A 15,809-nucleotide genomic window follows, 5' to 3' on the forward strand; every position below is an offset into this window, starting at 1 on the left:
TACTATGGGCAGGAATACTTCTGAGATCAAATGATCCCAGCAAGGTGTCTGTCCAGTCTCCTCTTGAAGACTTCTAAGGTTGGGGACTGTACCACCTCCTTGGGAAGTCTATTCCAGATTCTAGTCACCCTTACTGTAAAGTTCTTCCTTGCATCCAACCTGAAACCATCCTCTAACATTTTATGACTATTGCTCCTTGTCCTCCCCTGGGGTGCCCTAGTGAGCAATTTTTCTCCTAACTTCTGATATTCATCCCTTACATACTGATAGATGGCCACCAAGTCCCTGCTCACTCTTCTCTTGCCCAGGCTGAGCAGTCCCAGATCCCCTAGCCTTTCCTCATAAGGTTAGTCCTCCAGGCCCTTAATCATTCTTGTGGCCCTTCTCTGGACCTTTTCAAGATTCTCCACATCTTTTTTGAAGCGCGGTATCCAGTACTGGACACTGTACTCCAGGTGGGGTCTCACTAATATCGAGTAGAGAGGAAGTATCACTTCCTTAGCTCTGCTTGCAACCCATTGACTAATGCATCCCAGTATGCTATTAGCTTTGTTGACTACAGCACCACACTGGCAGCTCACGTTCATCCTGTGATCAACCATAACCCTGAAGTCCCTTTTGGCCATTGTGCTGGCCAGGACATCTCGTCCTAACCTGTATTCATGTCGCTGGTTACTTCTCTCCAGATGAAGCACTCTGCATTTATCCTTATTGAACTCCATCTGGTTCTGCTCCACCCACCTTTCCAGCTTGTCCAGGTCCACCTGGATCTGCATCCTATCCCATAGCATGACAGTTTTTGCTCATAACTTAGTATTGTCCACAGACTTGGCCAGCATGCTTTCTGTATCCTCATCTATATCATTGATAAAGATGTTGAACAGTACAGGGCCAAGAACCCTGTGGAACACCACTGGCCACCTCCTGCCAAGACAATACAGACCCATCCACTAGCACTCTCTGGGTTCAACATCTTAGCCAGTCCCCACCCCATCTGACCGTGGACTCTGCCAGACCACAATCCTGAGGTTTTTTTTTATAAGAGTATCATAGGAGATGCTTTTCTGCACTCTGAGGATTGTTCCTTTGAGGAATGATTATCCTTCCTGAACTCCCTTCCCCTCCAGTCCCTCTTCCCATAGGGTCTCTCCCACTGTTTTAAAAATCCAAGTATATGACATCAACTGCATCTCCTACATCTAAGCAGTTTGTTACTTGATCATAGAAGGAGACAAGGTTGGTCAGACATGACTTGCCCACAACAAAAGCATGTTGGCTATCCTTCAGCATCATACCTTCTGCCAGTCTTTCATAAACGGACTTCTTGATACATTTTTACAAAATTTTAGCCAGTATCGAGGTCAAACTGACCAGCCTGTAGTTTCCTGGATCCTCCCTCCTCCCCTTCTTAAAGATTGGCACTGCACTGGCTCTTTTGCAATCTTCTGGGACCTCTCCTGAGCACGAGTCTTCAAATACCTTCGCCAATGGTCCCACAGTGACTCCTGCCAATTCTCTCAGCATTATCGGATGTAGTCCATTCAGTCTTGCCAACTTGAAGAAATTCAGCTGCTCTAAGTGCTCCCTCACCAGTTTGACACTGGGCATTGTTTGGCAATCACCCCTCCCCTGCATCTGTCCAGTATCCGACCAGGCAGGTGACCACCATTTGTGTGCAGGAACACTGATGCGAAGTATTCATTAAAGAGTTCAGTTTTCCCCTGAGCATCTGTTTTCAGCTGTTCTGTCCCATTCTGCAAGGACCCCACATTTTCCTTGGTCTTCCTCTTGTTCCCTATACACCTAAAAAAGGACTTATTATTGTCCTTGACTTCAGTCACCAGCCTGGTTTCAGTCGCCTCCCATGCCTTCCTTATCCTCTCCCTACAAATACGGATGTGGAAAACACACTAGCCAAGTTTGCGGACACTACCAAGTTACAGAGAAAAGCGGTCATGCTAGGAGATAGAATGCAGATCCAAGCAGGCCTGGACAAGCTGGAAAGGTGGGTGGATCAGAACTGGATGCAGTTCAATGAGAATAAATACTTGTATATTGCTCCTTGGTGACTATCCCTTGTTTCCACTGTCCGTAAGCCCTTTTTTCTTTTTTAAGTACTCGACTCTTCTGGTAAGCCAAGAGGGCTTCCTGGTTCCTTTACCACCTTTCCTGCATACAGGAATGGATCTTTTCTGCACTCTGAGGATGGTTCCTTTGAGAAAGGACCTCCCTTCCTAAACTCCCTTCCCCCCCAGGCTCTCTTCCCATAATCTCTCCCAGATTACCCTCAATTCTCAGATCTCCCCCCAGGTCATCCCCTTTGGCTAAAACCAAATCCAACAAGGCCTTCCTCCTGGTCAACGCGTGAGTTAGACCTGGGACCTGCATGTTTGTCTGTGCCTGCAGAAGCTGTCTGTGCCACTTGTGGCAGAATTGGCCTAGGTTGGCCCTCCCTGCCCTAAAGGTTCCTTTCTTCAGAAATGAGTATTCTACCTTTAGTTTCAGTGTGTGGTCTTTGGCAGGACAAAAGTGACCTTCAGGAAGCATTTAGAGGAAGGCCACACACTCTTAGCTTAGTGGTAGGTAGGTAGTTCAATTCATCATGACTCAGTGCTGTTAGATCATGGCTTCATATGCTGCCAGCCGCCTCCATTACCCTCCTACACTCGTTTAGAGGCTGCTTTTCAGAAGGTACTTTGCTGTTTACCATTTTTCTTGTGCTAGATCCTGCTTATTCTCTGCTTATCCTGGTCTTTATACTATTTTAACTTTTTAGAAAGAGATCATTCAACAGGGTAGATAATGAAGCCTGTGTGGCATTTCCCACTAGTTACCACGGTAACCAGCTTCCTGTTGCCCTTAATGTTACACAGCAATCACTCTCGGTAGTGCCCTTTCCTCTCTCTCCCTTGGTTGCTAGCATTCACTCTTTTTTTTTATCTCAGAACATCCCTTAAAATTTCTACCCTACCTCCCTTTAGCATTCAAACTTAAGGTGCTGCATGGCTTCAGAAGCATTTGAAGCCCATCAAAGGACTCTGCACTTGAGTATGGCCAACAATCTGACACTGAACTGTTTAAGGGAACTTCATTTCTTTTCATACCGAAGTTCCATGATTCTGAATTTCAGTTTTGAATGTATGTATAGACTCAAAGCAGCCTCAGACTCCTGTGTGCCATTATGTGGGAGACTAGAAGGCTTGAAAGGATTAGTGTACTCCCAAAAGTAGAAAAGTACCTCTGGTAAGGAGCCAGCCAGAATATCACCAAAGTTTTGTCAAAAAATATTATGCAGCTCTTTGCAGGAACTAAAGTTTACTACTCTGCTAAGGTATCACTGCTAGAGGTTTTGTGACAAGCTTTTACGGTCCCATAATAACATATGATCCTGAACCAGCCTCAGTGATTCTGAACTGTTATGCTTATTTTTATAAGTTAATTAACTGGAAAGTGTACTTGGAGTGTAATGTCCTTGTGACATTTGCCCAGGCAAAGGTTAGGCCTACATAGGAATGATTCACTCAATGTTACAGTCACAAGTGCAGAATAACACTGGGTGACAGTTTTAATACCATTGAATTTACCCACACTCCCTACTTTGGTTGGAATGTGTTCATTTTTCAAACATTATAGTGGAAAAATGTAAAATAATTTTGTTGCAAGATAAACTCCCAAAAGAATATAAATAAAGGAATATATGGCCTTGTATCAGGGCACCATTGTGTGTGTGTGTGTGTGTGTGTGTGTGTGTGTGTGTGTGTGTGTGAGTGCACACATGTTTTAGTTTACAAAAAAGAAAAGAAAAATGTCTTGTTCTTGGAGCACAGAATGCATTAGTCAAGGAAAATTACTTTTCTTTTTCTAGGTCTGTTACAGACTGCCTGTAAAACCTTGACCCAGATTATTTAATTATGGGCTGAGCTGGTGGCATGGTGGCTGGTGTCACCTGCAGGCTCCCCAGTGTGCAGGGGAGAAGATGTTGTGCAGGGGACAAGAATAAAGTGAAAGGCATAGACTCGGATAAGTAATAATAGATAGAACTGGGACTGGAACTTTGAGAAAGACTGGAACTGGGGCTGAATAGGGATTTAAGTAGAGCCTTGTAACAGGCTGAGCCAAGAGACTAGAATCAGAAGTCAGTGTGATTCTCCATGATAGAGTTAGTTTGGTTTCACTTTAACTTCAATACTTTAAAAATTCACTTTAGTGAATGGTACAGGGAGTGAATGAATGATCTTAACGTTAGGGTATTTGGATGCAACTCTGCAGCAAATGGATTCTGTCCCTCCTTCTGCCACAGACTTTCTCCCTGATGCTTAGGAAATCACTTAAACCACATTCTTTAAAGATGGCCATCAACTATATACTTCGCATCTAATGGGTAACCATTTTGGCCACTGACAAACAGGGGGGGAAAACCCCCCACGAAAGCAGTGCTTTACCAGAAGAGGAAGCATGTCAGTTTTATATTGGTCTGGCTCAACACCCATATATATCGCATGCTTCAGTGGGGCTTTTTGGTACTTTTATCGAATAGTTGAATCACGGAAGTGTTCGATCTATACAGACATCGAGTGAGCCAGGTCAAATCAACTCAATGCCTCTTCTAGGCATGCACTGCAATTGACACGGGGGCATGCCACGCTGAAAGTAAAACACTGGGTTTTTTTTTGGTTTTCTTCTTTCACATCTGTAAGCCCCCTAGGGCTGAGCTGAAACTTACGTTTTTGGGAACTGCCTTTGTACTATAATATGCTAAGGACTCTTTTTAAAAAAAAAAAAAAAAAAAAAAAGGGAATTATGCATCTCACATTGGTCACCCAGAACATATGAACACTTTTAAATTTAGTGTGTTTGTACCTCAGGTTTTATGATAAATAAGAAGAAGTAATACAGCTGCCCCTATACATAGGTGTCTTGTGAAAATAGAGTAATGTTTGGGAGGATATTACACTATATATAAGCACCACAGAAAAACACAAGGATATTCATAATTCATCAGATATAGAATCGTAGGAAACTGATCTGGGGGGAAGCTCCAAAAGTTTAGTTCATCTGCCTACTCAGGACAGGAACATCCCTGTCTAGTCATTCCAGACAAATATTTGTCTCACTAGCACTTCAAAAGTTCCAATGACAGATTTGTCTATAAGTAATCTGCCTTAGTGCTTAATCACTCTTCTAATACTCAACCTAACTCTCCCTTATTGCAATTTCAACCCATTTCTTCTCCTTTCGCCTGCAGACACAAGGAACAATTGATCACCATCCTTCCTGTAACAAAACATTTTGGGTTTGAAGACCTTTGTCAAATCTTTTCTGTGTCTTCTCTTGTCTAAATTACCTCATTCTGATTCTTCCAACCTGTCTGTATGTGTCATACATTTTCTAGTCCTTTGAGAGGAGAAAACTAAGGAGGAATTTGATCCATTTTAAAATACCTGAAGGGCAATTAGAGATGGGCTTTTCTTGGTGGCCATAAGAAACAAGGCTAGGAGCAATGGCATCAAACTGCAGCAGAGGAAATTTTAGGTTGGAGATTAGGAGGAACTTTTTGACTCTGGGGGTGGTCAAGTATTGGAGTAGGATACCAGAGAAACTATGGGATCTCCATCCTGGGACATTTTCAACAACTGTGTAGACAGACACTTGATTGAAATAATTGAATTAGGAATGCTCCTACCTTGAGCAGGGGGCTGCATTAGATCATCTTCCTTCCAGCCCTGCTTCCCTATAATCCAGCATTTCCCAGCCTTTCCCATCCCACAGCACACTTACATAAATAAAAAAATTGCTGCAAACCGCCCCCTCCCCCTCCCCCCAAAAGATAATATGGCCGCCACCGCCACCCACCACCCCGCGCTGCCGCCACTCCATGGAGCGGGGGTGGGGAAGGGTGGTTCATGGCACTGGCTGAAGCTACACCCCACCGGGAACCACGTCCCCCAAGAGTGTTATGGACAGAGTGTTCATTTATTCCTTTATTTCTGTAACTTTTCCAAAATTCCGTGGCACACCTGCTCATGTCCGTTGGCACATCAGTGTGCCACGGCACACCGGTTGGGAAACGCTGCTATAATCCTATGAACTTTTTATTTTGTTCTCCTCTGGGTCTTCCTGACCTTTCCGTTTTTCTTGAAATGTGGTGCCCCAACCTAGATGTGTAATGCTTGAGTTTAGGTCTTGCCAAAACTGAGTGGGGTGAAAGAATTATTTCCTGTGACTTCCATGTGACACTCCTGTTACTGCATCACAGGTCGTCCTTAGCTTTTTGCAACAGTATAATACTGTTGATGCGTATTCAACTTGTAATCCACTATAACATTTGGGTCCTTCTCTAGACCTGGGTGTTATATTTGTTAAAAACTTGGAAGACAAATGGTAAGTACGGTAACCCCTTATGACTAAGATGAACTAAATCTGACATATTTTCTAGATATTATAAATCCAGACATTTTATCAAAGTATCCTCTTCTGTTGTTTGAAATTTTCCTTAGAATAATTTAGCCCCATGCAACACAGTGCCCATGGCTGGCATATAATGATCTAGTTGTAAATAATTCAAGTGATTTTCTGAATGAAGATTACATATCTGGGTATATTTCCTTGTACATTAAACTAGAATGATGGCTTATCATTTGTTTTTTACTTTACTGCTGCAACTATTACAATAATAAAGTAAGAATAAAATGAACTGCATAACTGTAATGAAGAAGGACATTTTTTATGAAAACTTAGGGCCCCTCTACCCATGTAGGTAAAGGCACAATGGGATCTAATACATGATCAACACAGTTGCACCTCCTGCCAAGCCACACATGCGTGGCAGGAGATGTGATTGTGGGATTATACATTAGATTCCATCATGCCTTATCACCAGTGCAGGGGGAGCCCAGGATCATCCTGCCTACACCAACTCCCACTGCTTCGAGTCCTGCAGTTGACAGGGCATGCAGCAGAGGCAGTGTTCCCTATGCTGCCCCTGCTGCCAAGCCGTGTAGCTAGCATGGGCTGCAGGACTTGCAGTGGCAGCTGCAGGGAGTACACTGCCACTGATGTGAGCCTTGTGAGATGCAAGGCTGACAGTGAGTGGGAGCCCCTCGGTTAATGGGGCTTCCAGCCACAGGGGAGCACCTGGCCACCTGTTCAATTAATGGCATGATTAGAGCAAGCTACAAGGTTATTACACATTTTTTTGTGGAATAACCTTGTAGATTATTGCTTGTTTTATCACGCTATTAATTGGTTGAACATGTAGCTGGGTCACAATTTAAGGGCTGATTAACTGGTTAATTATATCATAAATGTGTAGAGTGGGCCTCATAGACATACGTCTTATAACAAAAAGCCTTACAGGTGGTTTCTGCCCCCATTATTGAAGAGGGAAGATGCAGAGAATGCATTGGCACTTATAAAACAGGTCATGGAGGTTATAACTAGGTAACTTAATCCACATTGTGGATTTAAACATTGAAAGTAAGCCTGTAACAAAACAATTTTAAAAAATTGTTCACAAACAGTGAAAAAGTATTGCTTTTAATAAACCATTCAACTATTTTTCTCTTTCCTGCCTTCCTCAGTTACTCAGTGTACTAAAGTTATATCTATAGGATGTATTCACATGTACATTTTATCACACATCTCATGCTTCAGTTATCTTTAGATTTTATTTTCTAATATTCAGTTTTAAACAGTGAAAAGGTTTTACTGAAACAATCTCTACTTCTTCTGTTCCAGATGCATGTACACATGTTTACATCATAGTAAAGTATTGAAACTTAAAAAAAAACAGATATACATTAATTAAAACATAATTAAAATATAATTTTAAAAAGTTAGTTAACTGCTATGCAGCATAAGATCCATAAAAATGCGTTCTCAATTCTAAAATGTTAAATTCCTTCAATGTTCTTATATAAGGTACTCCAACTATTCCTATTATCTTGCAATAATATTTAAATATTTTTACATGTTATATTTGCATATTTTCAGAGCAGATTCTATGATCACTTATAATATGTATTATAGATATATTTGGGTAGCTCATGGTGCAATATTTCAATTTTTTTGCAATAAGATGATGTGTGGTTATAGTGTTGTAGGATAGGTGAATCTGGTAGCAGCAGCTATTACTAGCGTTGCCTGACATTATAAGTCCCTATTTTTAATAGGTGACTTTTTCTATGAAAGGTTATAGAGCTCCAGTCCTTGGAACCAAAACTTTAAATGTGGCAAGTGCAGCCTTTAGGACAAGCATTTGCTTTTCCTGTGGAAAAGCTGCCCCATTCTGGCCAAGCCATAAACTTTTAAAAATTACAGCTCACACAGACTCAACAGATATTTCTCTTTAGCACTGAAGCATGCAAAGAACATCCAGGATTGCTTTCTCAGCTCCTAGGAGACTGTACATCTGCCATTCTCAAAGACTGAACCTGTTCTGGTGGAGAGGCCAGACTTCCCCTGTAATGGCTGCCCCCAACTGTTCCAGGACAGACTAGCACATTTAGACACAAAAAGAGACAGCACGGAGCCTGTCCTGTGCCTTTAATGATCCCTTTTCTGGCACCCATGAACAACATGTAGATGTCATCTGCCTGAGGTGCTGGATTACACAGAAGGTAGCACAACCTGTAGAGTTCTGTGTAGTAAGTCTAAAGATTTGAAATGTGGCAATGAGCTACAGGTCTGCCAAGAAGATACTTGGAGTTGAAATTTCCCAGGATATTTTTTTAACTGAAGAGAAAACGCTTAATTTTGGGCGGTTTAGACTTGCTAAATCAAGGACTGAGAAGTTAATATCAGAATTAAGGTTGACTATGTCAATTGACTATTTTTTCAAATACCATATTTTCTTGCCTATAACACACCAATTTCCCCAAAAAAAGCAGCTGCAAATTGGAGTGTGTATTATATGCAATAAAATACAGTAACAGCAGTTTAAGCTTCAGCCAGGCAAGAGCAAAAGTAAAGTCTGCATGCAAGCCACAAGGAGCAGAATAATGAGCTTGCTTGGCTGCTTTGCTTCTGCCACTCAGTTACTTAAGAAAAAATATTATTTTATTCATTCTGACTTTGAAAAACAAGGTGCATATCTTATTTTTGAGCATGTTGTATGTGAGAAACTATGGAATCTGAATGTATAGACTCTCCCCCTTCTCTCTCTCCTCTTCCTCATCCCTTAATTTTCTCCTTATTGCCTTATGATCTGGAAGAAAATGAGCAGATTTAGAAGCTCTGCCACTGACTAATTGGGTGGCCTTGTGCAAATCACTTCAACTATCCCTGAAATAGAGATCAGGACTCTATCACATCAGACTCTGCTTAGAGTCATGAAAAGGTGCCACATCCACTTCTGCCATCCTGTGTTTGCTGCATGATGAAGAAATATCATGTGACCTCCTTTCTTACTAATAGAAAATAGCCCAGGCGCTGGATCATACGTGTGTTCCAATCACCTGGCTGGAGACCTTCACAAGTGATCTGTCCAGCCATAGAACACCAGAGGGCTGATCCTTAAGCTGCCTCTGGCCATAGGGGAGCCTATTCATTGACAGCCTGCCTGGGAAGGAAGCAGGCTGTCAGTTGCTATTGGGAGATGCTGATAAAACAGTGATTGCCACAGACAGCTGGGGATTTCTGATCCTGAGAGAATGCTCCCCCCCTCCCCCCCATCCTGATAATCAGCTGATTGGCAGGAGGGGGCCATTTTCCCGTGGTGAGAACCTCCCACTTCCTGTCACAGGAAGCATAGTGCCTACTCCTTGCACTCCTCCCAGCTAACCAGACTGTGTGGGGGGAAGGGGGCAATGGGAAGCATTCAGCTGCTGCAGTCAGGCCCCATGACCCTTGCTGCCCTGCCCAGCATTGCAGCTTCTCTCTCCCAGCAATGCTCTGGCTGACACAGAGTAGCGGGGGAGAGGCAGGGGCATTCTGCCACCACAGGAACCACTTCCAGGAGGATTCCCACTGCAGGAGAAGGCCCCCCTGCTACCAGTCAGCGAATTGGCAGCAGAGCAAGGCCATTCTCCTGCCTGAGGAACCTGCTGGTTTTCCCCTGCAGGGTATTCCCACCCCTGCCTCCCCCACCCCTGCTTGCCAGTCAGCTGAGGAGGGCAGGAGGAGGAGTAATTTTTCAGGGAAGGGTCTCCACAAGACCCCCTGATAGCTTACCCCTGAGCGGACTGTCAGGGAGCCAGCGCTCTCCCTCCCTTTCTGTTGGGGAAAGAGCAGAGGACTGTGGGATATCAGGTGTCCTCCACACCTGAGAAAAGTGTACAGCCATTCAAGTTAGATAAGGAGGAGGGAATCCGGTCCAGCTTCTCATGGGAGATACAGTTCTCTTCCACAAGAAGTCTCTTGAACATCCATACAGTATTCTTTTTGTGTCAGAGCAAGTGCTTTTCTCCCAGCACAAATATCCTGTTGGTTACATTAATGGTTTTTGTCTGCACTTCATTTAGTACACAAAGAGTTGTGCCAGAGATTTACTTATCATTGCAGCAATGAGAGGAAAGTTGTAGGAGGGTAGTAAAGCAGTGGGACAGGCAAGCCAGAGAGGTGGTGGAATCTCCATCCTTGGAGATTTTTAAAATCCAGCTAGACAAAGCTTTGGCTGGGAAGATATACTTGGGGATGGTCCTGGTTTGAGCAGGGGTTTGGACTAGATCAGCGTGTCACAACCCAAAAGTGGGTCACAAGAATATATGAAAGGGTCATGAACGAACTTAAAAAAAATCCGTAAACTGTAAAAATGGATTCTCCTTTAAAGGAGAAAAATGTGGAAAACCGTGGCTTGTCCCTTGAAGGCTGGCAGAGTTCCAGCTTGCAAGGGGCTGCTTGGGGACCCCCATGCCCTACAGTCACCTCCTGCCCCACACACTGGGGAGCTGAGGCCTGGGGCAGAGAGCAGTTGGTCAGGAGTGAGGGGTGCTGGTTCAGGACTGGCCATTAATGTTTACATATGGGTCCTGGTACAAAAAAGGTTGAGAACCATTGGACTAAATGACCTCCTGAGGTCCCTTCCAACCTTAATTTTCTATGATTCTGTAATAACACTTCTTAAAATACAGTAACAACTACCAGAATAAATATGAATTAACAACAAGCATGTCTGTTTGAGTTTACATCAAACTTAGAAAAAACCAAACAACAAAAACCAAGATCAGAGAAATTTTGCCAGACTTAAGTTGTTACAGGACAGTAGTAACTACAGCCTATGGAAGGGGTGGGAAGGACACTCATATTATTACCTACTGTTCTGCATGAATGCCTCAATATATATGAAGTCATTAAATGCAAGGAAGGAATAATAATGCTGTTTACATAGTCTCTGCTTAAAAGGAAAAGAAACCAAGAAATCATTTCTTGTGCCCAATGAGCAGAACCCAAATCCTACTGTATTCTTATTCATAGTGGCTTAGAACATTTATTTAAGGGATAAATTTTACATTAAATGAAAATCTGTTTGCTTCCTTAGGGACCAAAATAACATTTGGTTTTGAACAGTTGAAGCAGTTCTCCTAAGTACCTAACACTGAGACATGCAATTAGTTTACTAGTTCTTTAAAAAGAATTACACCTACTTAACAGAACTAAGCAAGTTACTTTTACCACTAGTGCTATGAAATTCTCACACTTAAAACACATTCATGTGATGATTTATCATGGTTGTTTTTCTTCTTCATTGAAGCAATTGATGTTACCAGTGCTATGTACCATAGCATAATGCTATGGTGAAAGATATTGTAAGTTGAGAGCCCTTAGTATTGCAGAGGGTTAGGATATAATTACAGTACTATTATAATTTTCTTGTCTTGGAGAGCATCCGTTACACTTACTCTTTCCTAGAGAATTCTTAAATCCTCATTTGAACTTTTCAAAATTACACAGAAAAGTATTTATAGTATGTTATGCATTGTATCATATTTATATATACTCTGTTTTATAAAATAATGAAAACAGTTGATGTTGTGATAGATTTTTATGTAGCAGTGGTACCAAAGAGGTAGAGTACATAGTTTTTACAGGGTCCTGTTTCTATTTTGGAATTCTGTTCCTTGGTGGTTATAGGCCTGAACAAACTGACTGAATGAGGCCACAATATTCAGCTTAAGGGCTCTAACATTAATGAGATATTAATGCTAGAAAATGCTCTGTTCAAGGGCTCTAGCATTAATGGGATTGAAGAACTGAAGCAAAATGTGATTAGTAACACCCATATAGCATCTCTAGGTTTCTGAACTTATTTAGCCACTACATGGTTTTATTATAGTCAAAACTGCTTATTTCTATGTAAAAATATATTAGAAAATTGTACCTGATTAAAAATATTTTTGTTTTGGACAGTTTGCAGCAAAACTTCTTTCACTGATTTGAGATAAAAATTCAATAGTTTTGCTAATAGTATGTCATTACTATAGATCCATTAATGTGGTATTTTACATAAAGTATACAGACAGCAAAGTACTTAACGTACTGTTGCACTTGCAACAAGGTGGACTAGACAGTCTCTAAGTTTGATTATATTACTATCGTGGATTTTCATTATTGTTTTTGAATGAGTAATGAAGAGACCATATTTCATACAATATGGTAATAGAGACCATATATCTGCTGTGCTCATTCAGCTAATTAATTTCACTACTGAAGAGGGTTATCTATTGTATAATACCACTGCACATCATTTCACTAGGCATGTTCCCTGGGGGGTACTGAGTGAAGTTAAGAGTCTAGATGCTTTTGCTTAATTTTACATGAGCATTTGTCAACTGTCAGTTCTGCTGGTGCCTGTTGAGCTGTTAATTCAGAATGAAGTAGCAAAGGAGAAAAACTTGTTATCTGATAATATGAAAACACTCATTTGTCAGGAAATAAATTAGTCCACTTTGAAAGCCCATCTGCTGTTATGAGATGGAGTCAATGGTTTATTAGCTGTGTCTTGGATTTTCCAATCTCTTTACAAATTGGAAAAGGTGTGATGAAACTCTCAGCTGGTCAGTAGACTCCAGGAGGATTTGAGTACCAATGCAATAAAATGTGTTTATTTTATGATTTACAGGTGATATTGTATCCAACATCCAATAGCTCAAAGTCACCTGAGTTGCATAAAATGTTAGTCCCCAAAAACAGTCAGGATACTGACTTGAAGATTAAACTAGCAGTGAGAATGGATAAGCCACCACATATGAAGCACTGTGGGTGAGTAGCCACTTTGTGAACTCCTTTCTATTTTATTTAGTTCCAAAACTGTTCCCACATTTTTTCCATGTATGATAGTATTGCAAAGATGTGAAGGTTTAGAAACAGTATAAAATGTATAACAGTTTCCAAACTACTGTAGTGTGCCATGTGCTGGCTTTCAAATAGTCTAGAATCATCTGGAATAACAGATCATTCAAATGATTTGCAAGATGTAAAGGCAATTTACACCCACTAATTATAAAATGCTAAAATGCTAGAGTAAAAATGTAGTCTCATTTACAATAACTGTTCTCGAATGTTAGGCTCCCAGACTTTATAATTAAAAAGAAAATCTTGATATATAGGAGGCACATAATTTCCACTAAAATAAGATACATTTTATAAGTGAATGGTGGGATTTATAATACAAAATTTCCTTTCTTCTCAGGTCTCGTATTTCAGTTCAAAGGTGTTTGTTTTATGGAAACAATTTAGCAATGCTTTGCTCTTTCAGCATTTAGTGTTGAAGCTATACATTAAGTTCTCATCCTAATTGCAAAAGCACATCATGGCTCCTACAGGAAGTAAACATTTTATCTACCACTCTTACTATGTGTCACATCTTTCCCTTTTTATAAAATTAAAAATAGATCCATAACATTAAGATAACTATTACAAACTCAACCTAACATGTCTTGATCAATTTCTTGGGCTGTTTCAACAATTTTCCTGCTGTACCATGTTGCATCCCCTTTTTGCCTAAATTCTTGTCTGCATTTGAACATTCAGTGTCCTGGGTCACATTCTGGCTCAACTTGTAAATTATTTTCAACTGGTGTCTCTGTTCCTATTTCACTCAGATCAGCCTTGTTCTCAGCTATTTTGAGAAAGGGAGTCTGATTCCTTCTTAAGATTTGGACCTTCATCTTTGATCACCAAGTATGGCAAGTTGATTCCTCTTTGATTGCAGTAGCTTTAACTAGCCAGTGTCCATCTTGCCAAATTCACACAGAATCTTTTGTTTTTTACCTGTGGGAGTGGCCTTGCTCTTGTGTTGAAATGATACATCTGTACTTTCCCAGTCTTTTCAGTACTTTTCAGACTCCTTTGTCACTCTTCATTTCTAGCCCATGTCAGGTAATCAAGTATTTGTACACCTGTTATAGAGAAGATCCGCAGGTGACTTTCCACATTGTAGTGGTGTAGTTCTGTAGTTGAGTAGTGCCAGGTAAGGATCTTCTTCTTAATATTTTTAGCAGGTTCTTCACAATGCTCAGTACGAGAGAAACCGCAGGTTCAGACATTTGGTGTATGTGCTTGGCTGAGGAGCCAATGGGGCAAAGCTACCATCTGTGGGATTATGACTGAACGCCTCTAAGTCAGAATCCCCCCTAAACGTAATGATACCGCAGCGCCGTGGAGCCTCGGTTGGCCCTGGATAGCCGGCCACCCCCCACCTGGGGGGCAGGCCCCGGTGTGGAGAGCTGTTCATGGCAGGACCGGAGAGCAGTTGGAACGGAGCCGCCTCTCACCCGCAGCGCACCGCATGTTCGTGGGGAATCCGGTACTAAATCATTTGTAGACGACCTGATTCTGGGTCAGGGTTTCATACGTAGCAGAGCAGCTACCTCGCTGCGATCTATTGAAAGTCAGCCCTAAAAATTTTAAAAATCTATAAGAGTTAAGTTCATCACGGGGGCACAGAAGGGAATTGGTGAGGTTTTATTCACCAAGGCACCCCTGGGGGTTACAAGAAATAATGGCCACAAGCTAGCAGAGAGCAGATTTAGACTGGACATTAGGAAGAACTTCTTCACAATTAGAGTGACCAAGGTCTGGAACGGGCTCCCAAGGGAGGTGGTGCTCTCCCCTACCCTGGGGGTCTTCAAGAGGAGGTTGGATATGCATCTAGCTGGGGTCATCTAGACCCAGCACTCTTTCCTGCCTATGCAGGGGGTCGGACTCGATGATCTATTGAGGTCCCTTCCGACCCTAACATCTATGAATCTATGAATACATACTCCACTTTCTTCCAACCCAGTTCCTTGAGGGTATTTGGGACTGGAGATCTCATGACAAAATCATTCATTTGAACAAAGTCTCAAAATTCCCTATTCGTGAACTGTGGTCCATTGTTAGTATTTACAGTTTCTTGGAATGCCATGCCATGCAAATATAGATTGAATGCGTCTGATTGCTGTTGTTGCTGTGGTATTTTCAAGCATCACTACTTCTGGGAAATGAATGTATATAGGCCATTATAATCAGGTGGTTATATCTTCCCAACTGAATAGGTCAATTTCTAATTCATCCCAGGGAATAGCAAGTTGCTCATAAATTATCTTTGGTTCTTTTTTTGCTGAGCATCCCTGTAATTCTGATATGGATCATACCTCCTCACCATGATTATTCATATCACTATTCATCTGTGGCCAAAAGACAACATCTCTGGCTCTGCTTTTTGATTTGGTCATTCCAAGATGTCTTTCATGTATTTGTTCCAAAATTTTCTCTCATCACATAAGGATTCACAACCTGTGTACCCTTTATGAGTATACCTGAGGTCACTGAGAGTTCATTTTTATATTGAGGATATGCAGGTAGGAAAAGGTGATTTTTTTTTTCCCCCA

General features: G+C 41.6%; 1 protein-coding gene across 8 annotated transcripts in view; it reads left to right on the forward strand.

Moving 5' to 3' along the window:
- Nucleotides 1-15,809, forward strand: part of CADPS2 (calcium dependent secretion activator 2) — a 630,383-nt gene that overhangs the window by 376,433 nt on the left and 238,141 nt on the right. For all 8 annotated transcript variants that reach the window (XM_059725932.1, XM_059725931.1, XM_059725930.1 and 5 more), the window contains one exon: nt 13,058-13,197. In XM_059725932.1, the coding sequence (XP_059581915.1) occupies nt 13,058-13,197 (140 nt within the window). The remainder of the gene's footprint in view (nt 1-13,057; nt 13,198-15,809) is intronic.

The sequence above is a fragment of the Alligator mississippiensis genome, chromosome 4 (assembly GCF_030867095.1).
Source record: "Alligator mississippiensis isolate rAllMis1 chromosome 4, rAllMis1, whole genome shotgun sequence".
NCBI lineage: Eukaryota > Metazoa > Chordata > Crocodylia > Alligatoridae > Alligator > Alligator mississippiensis.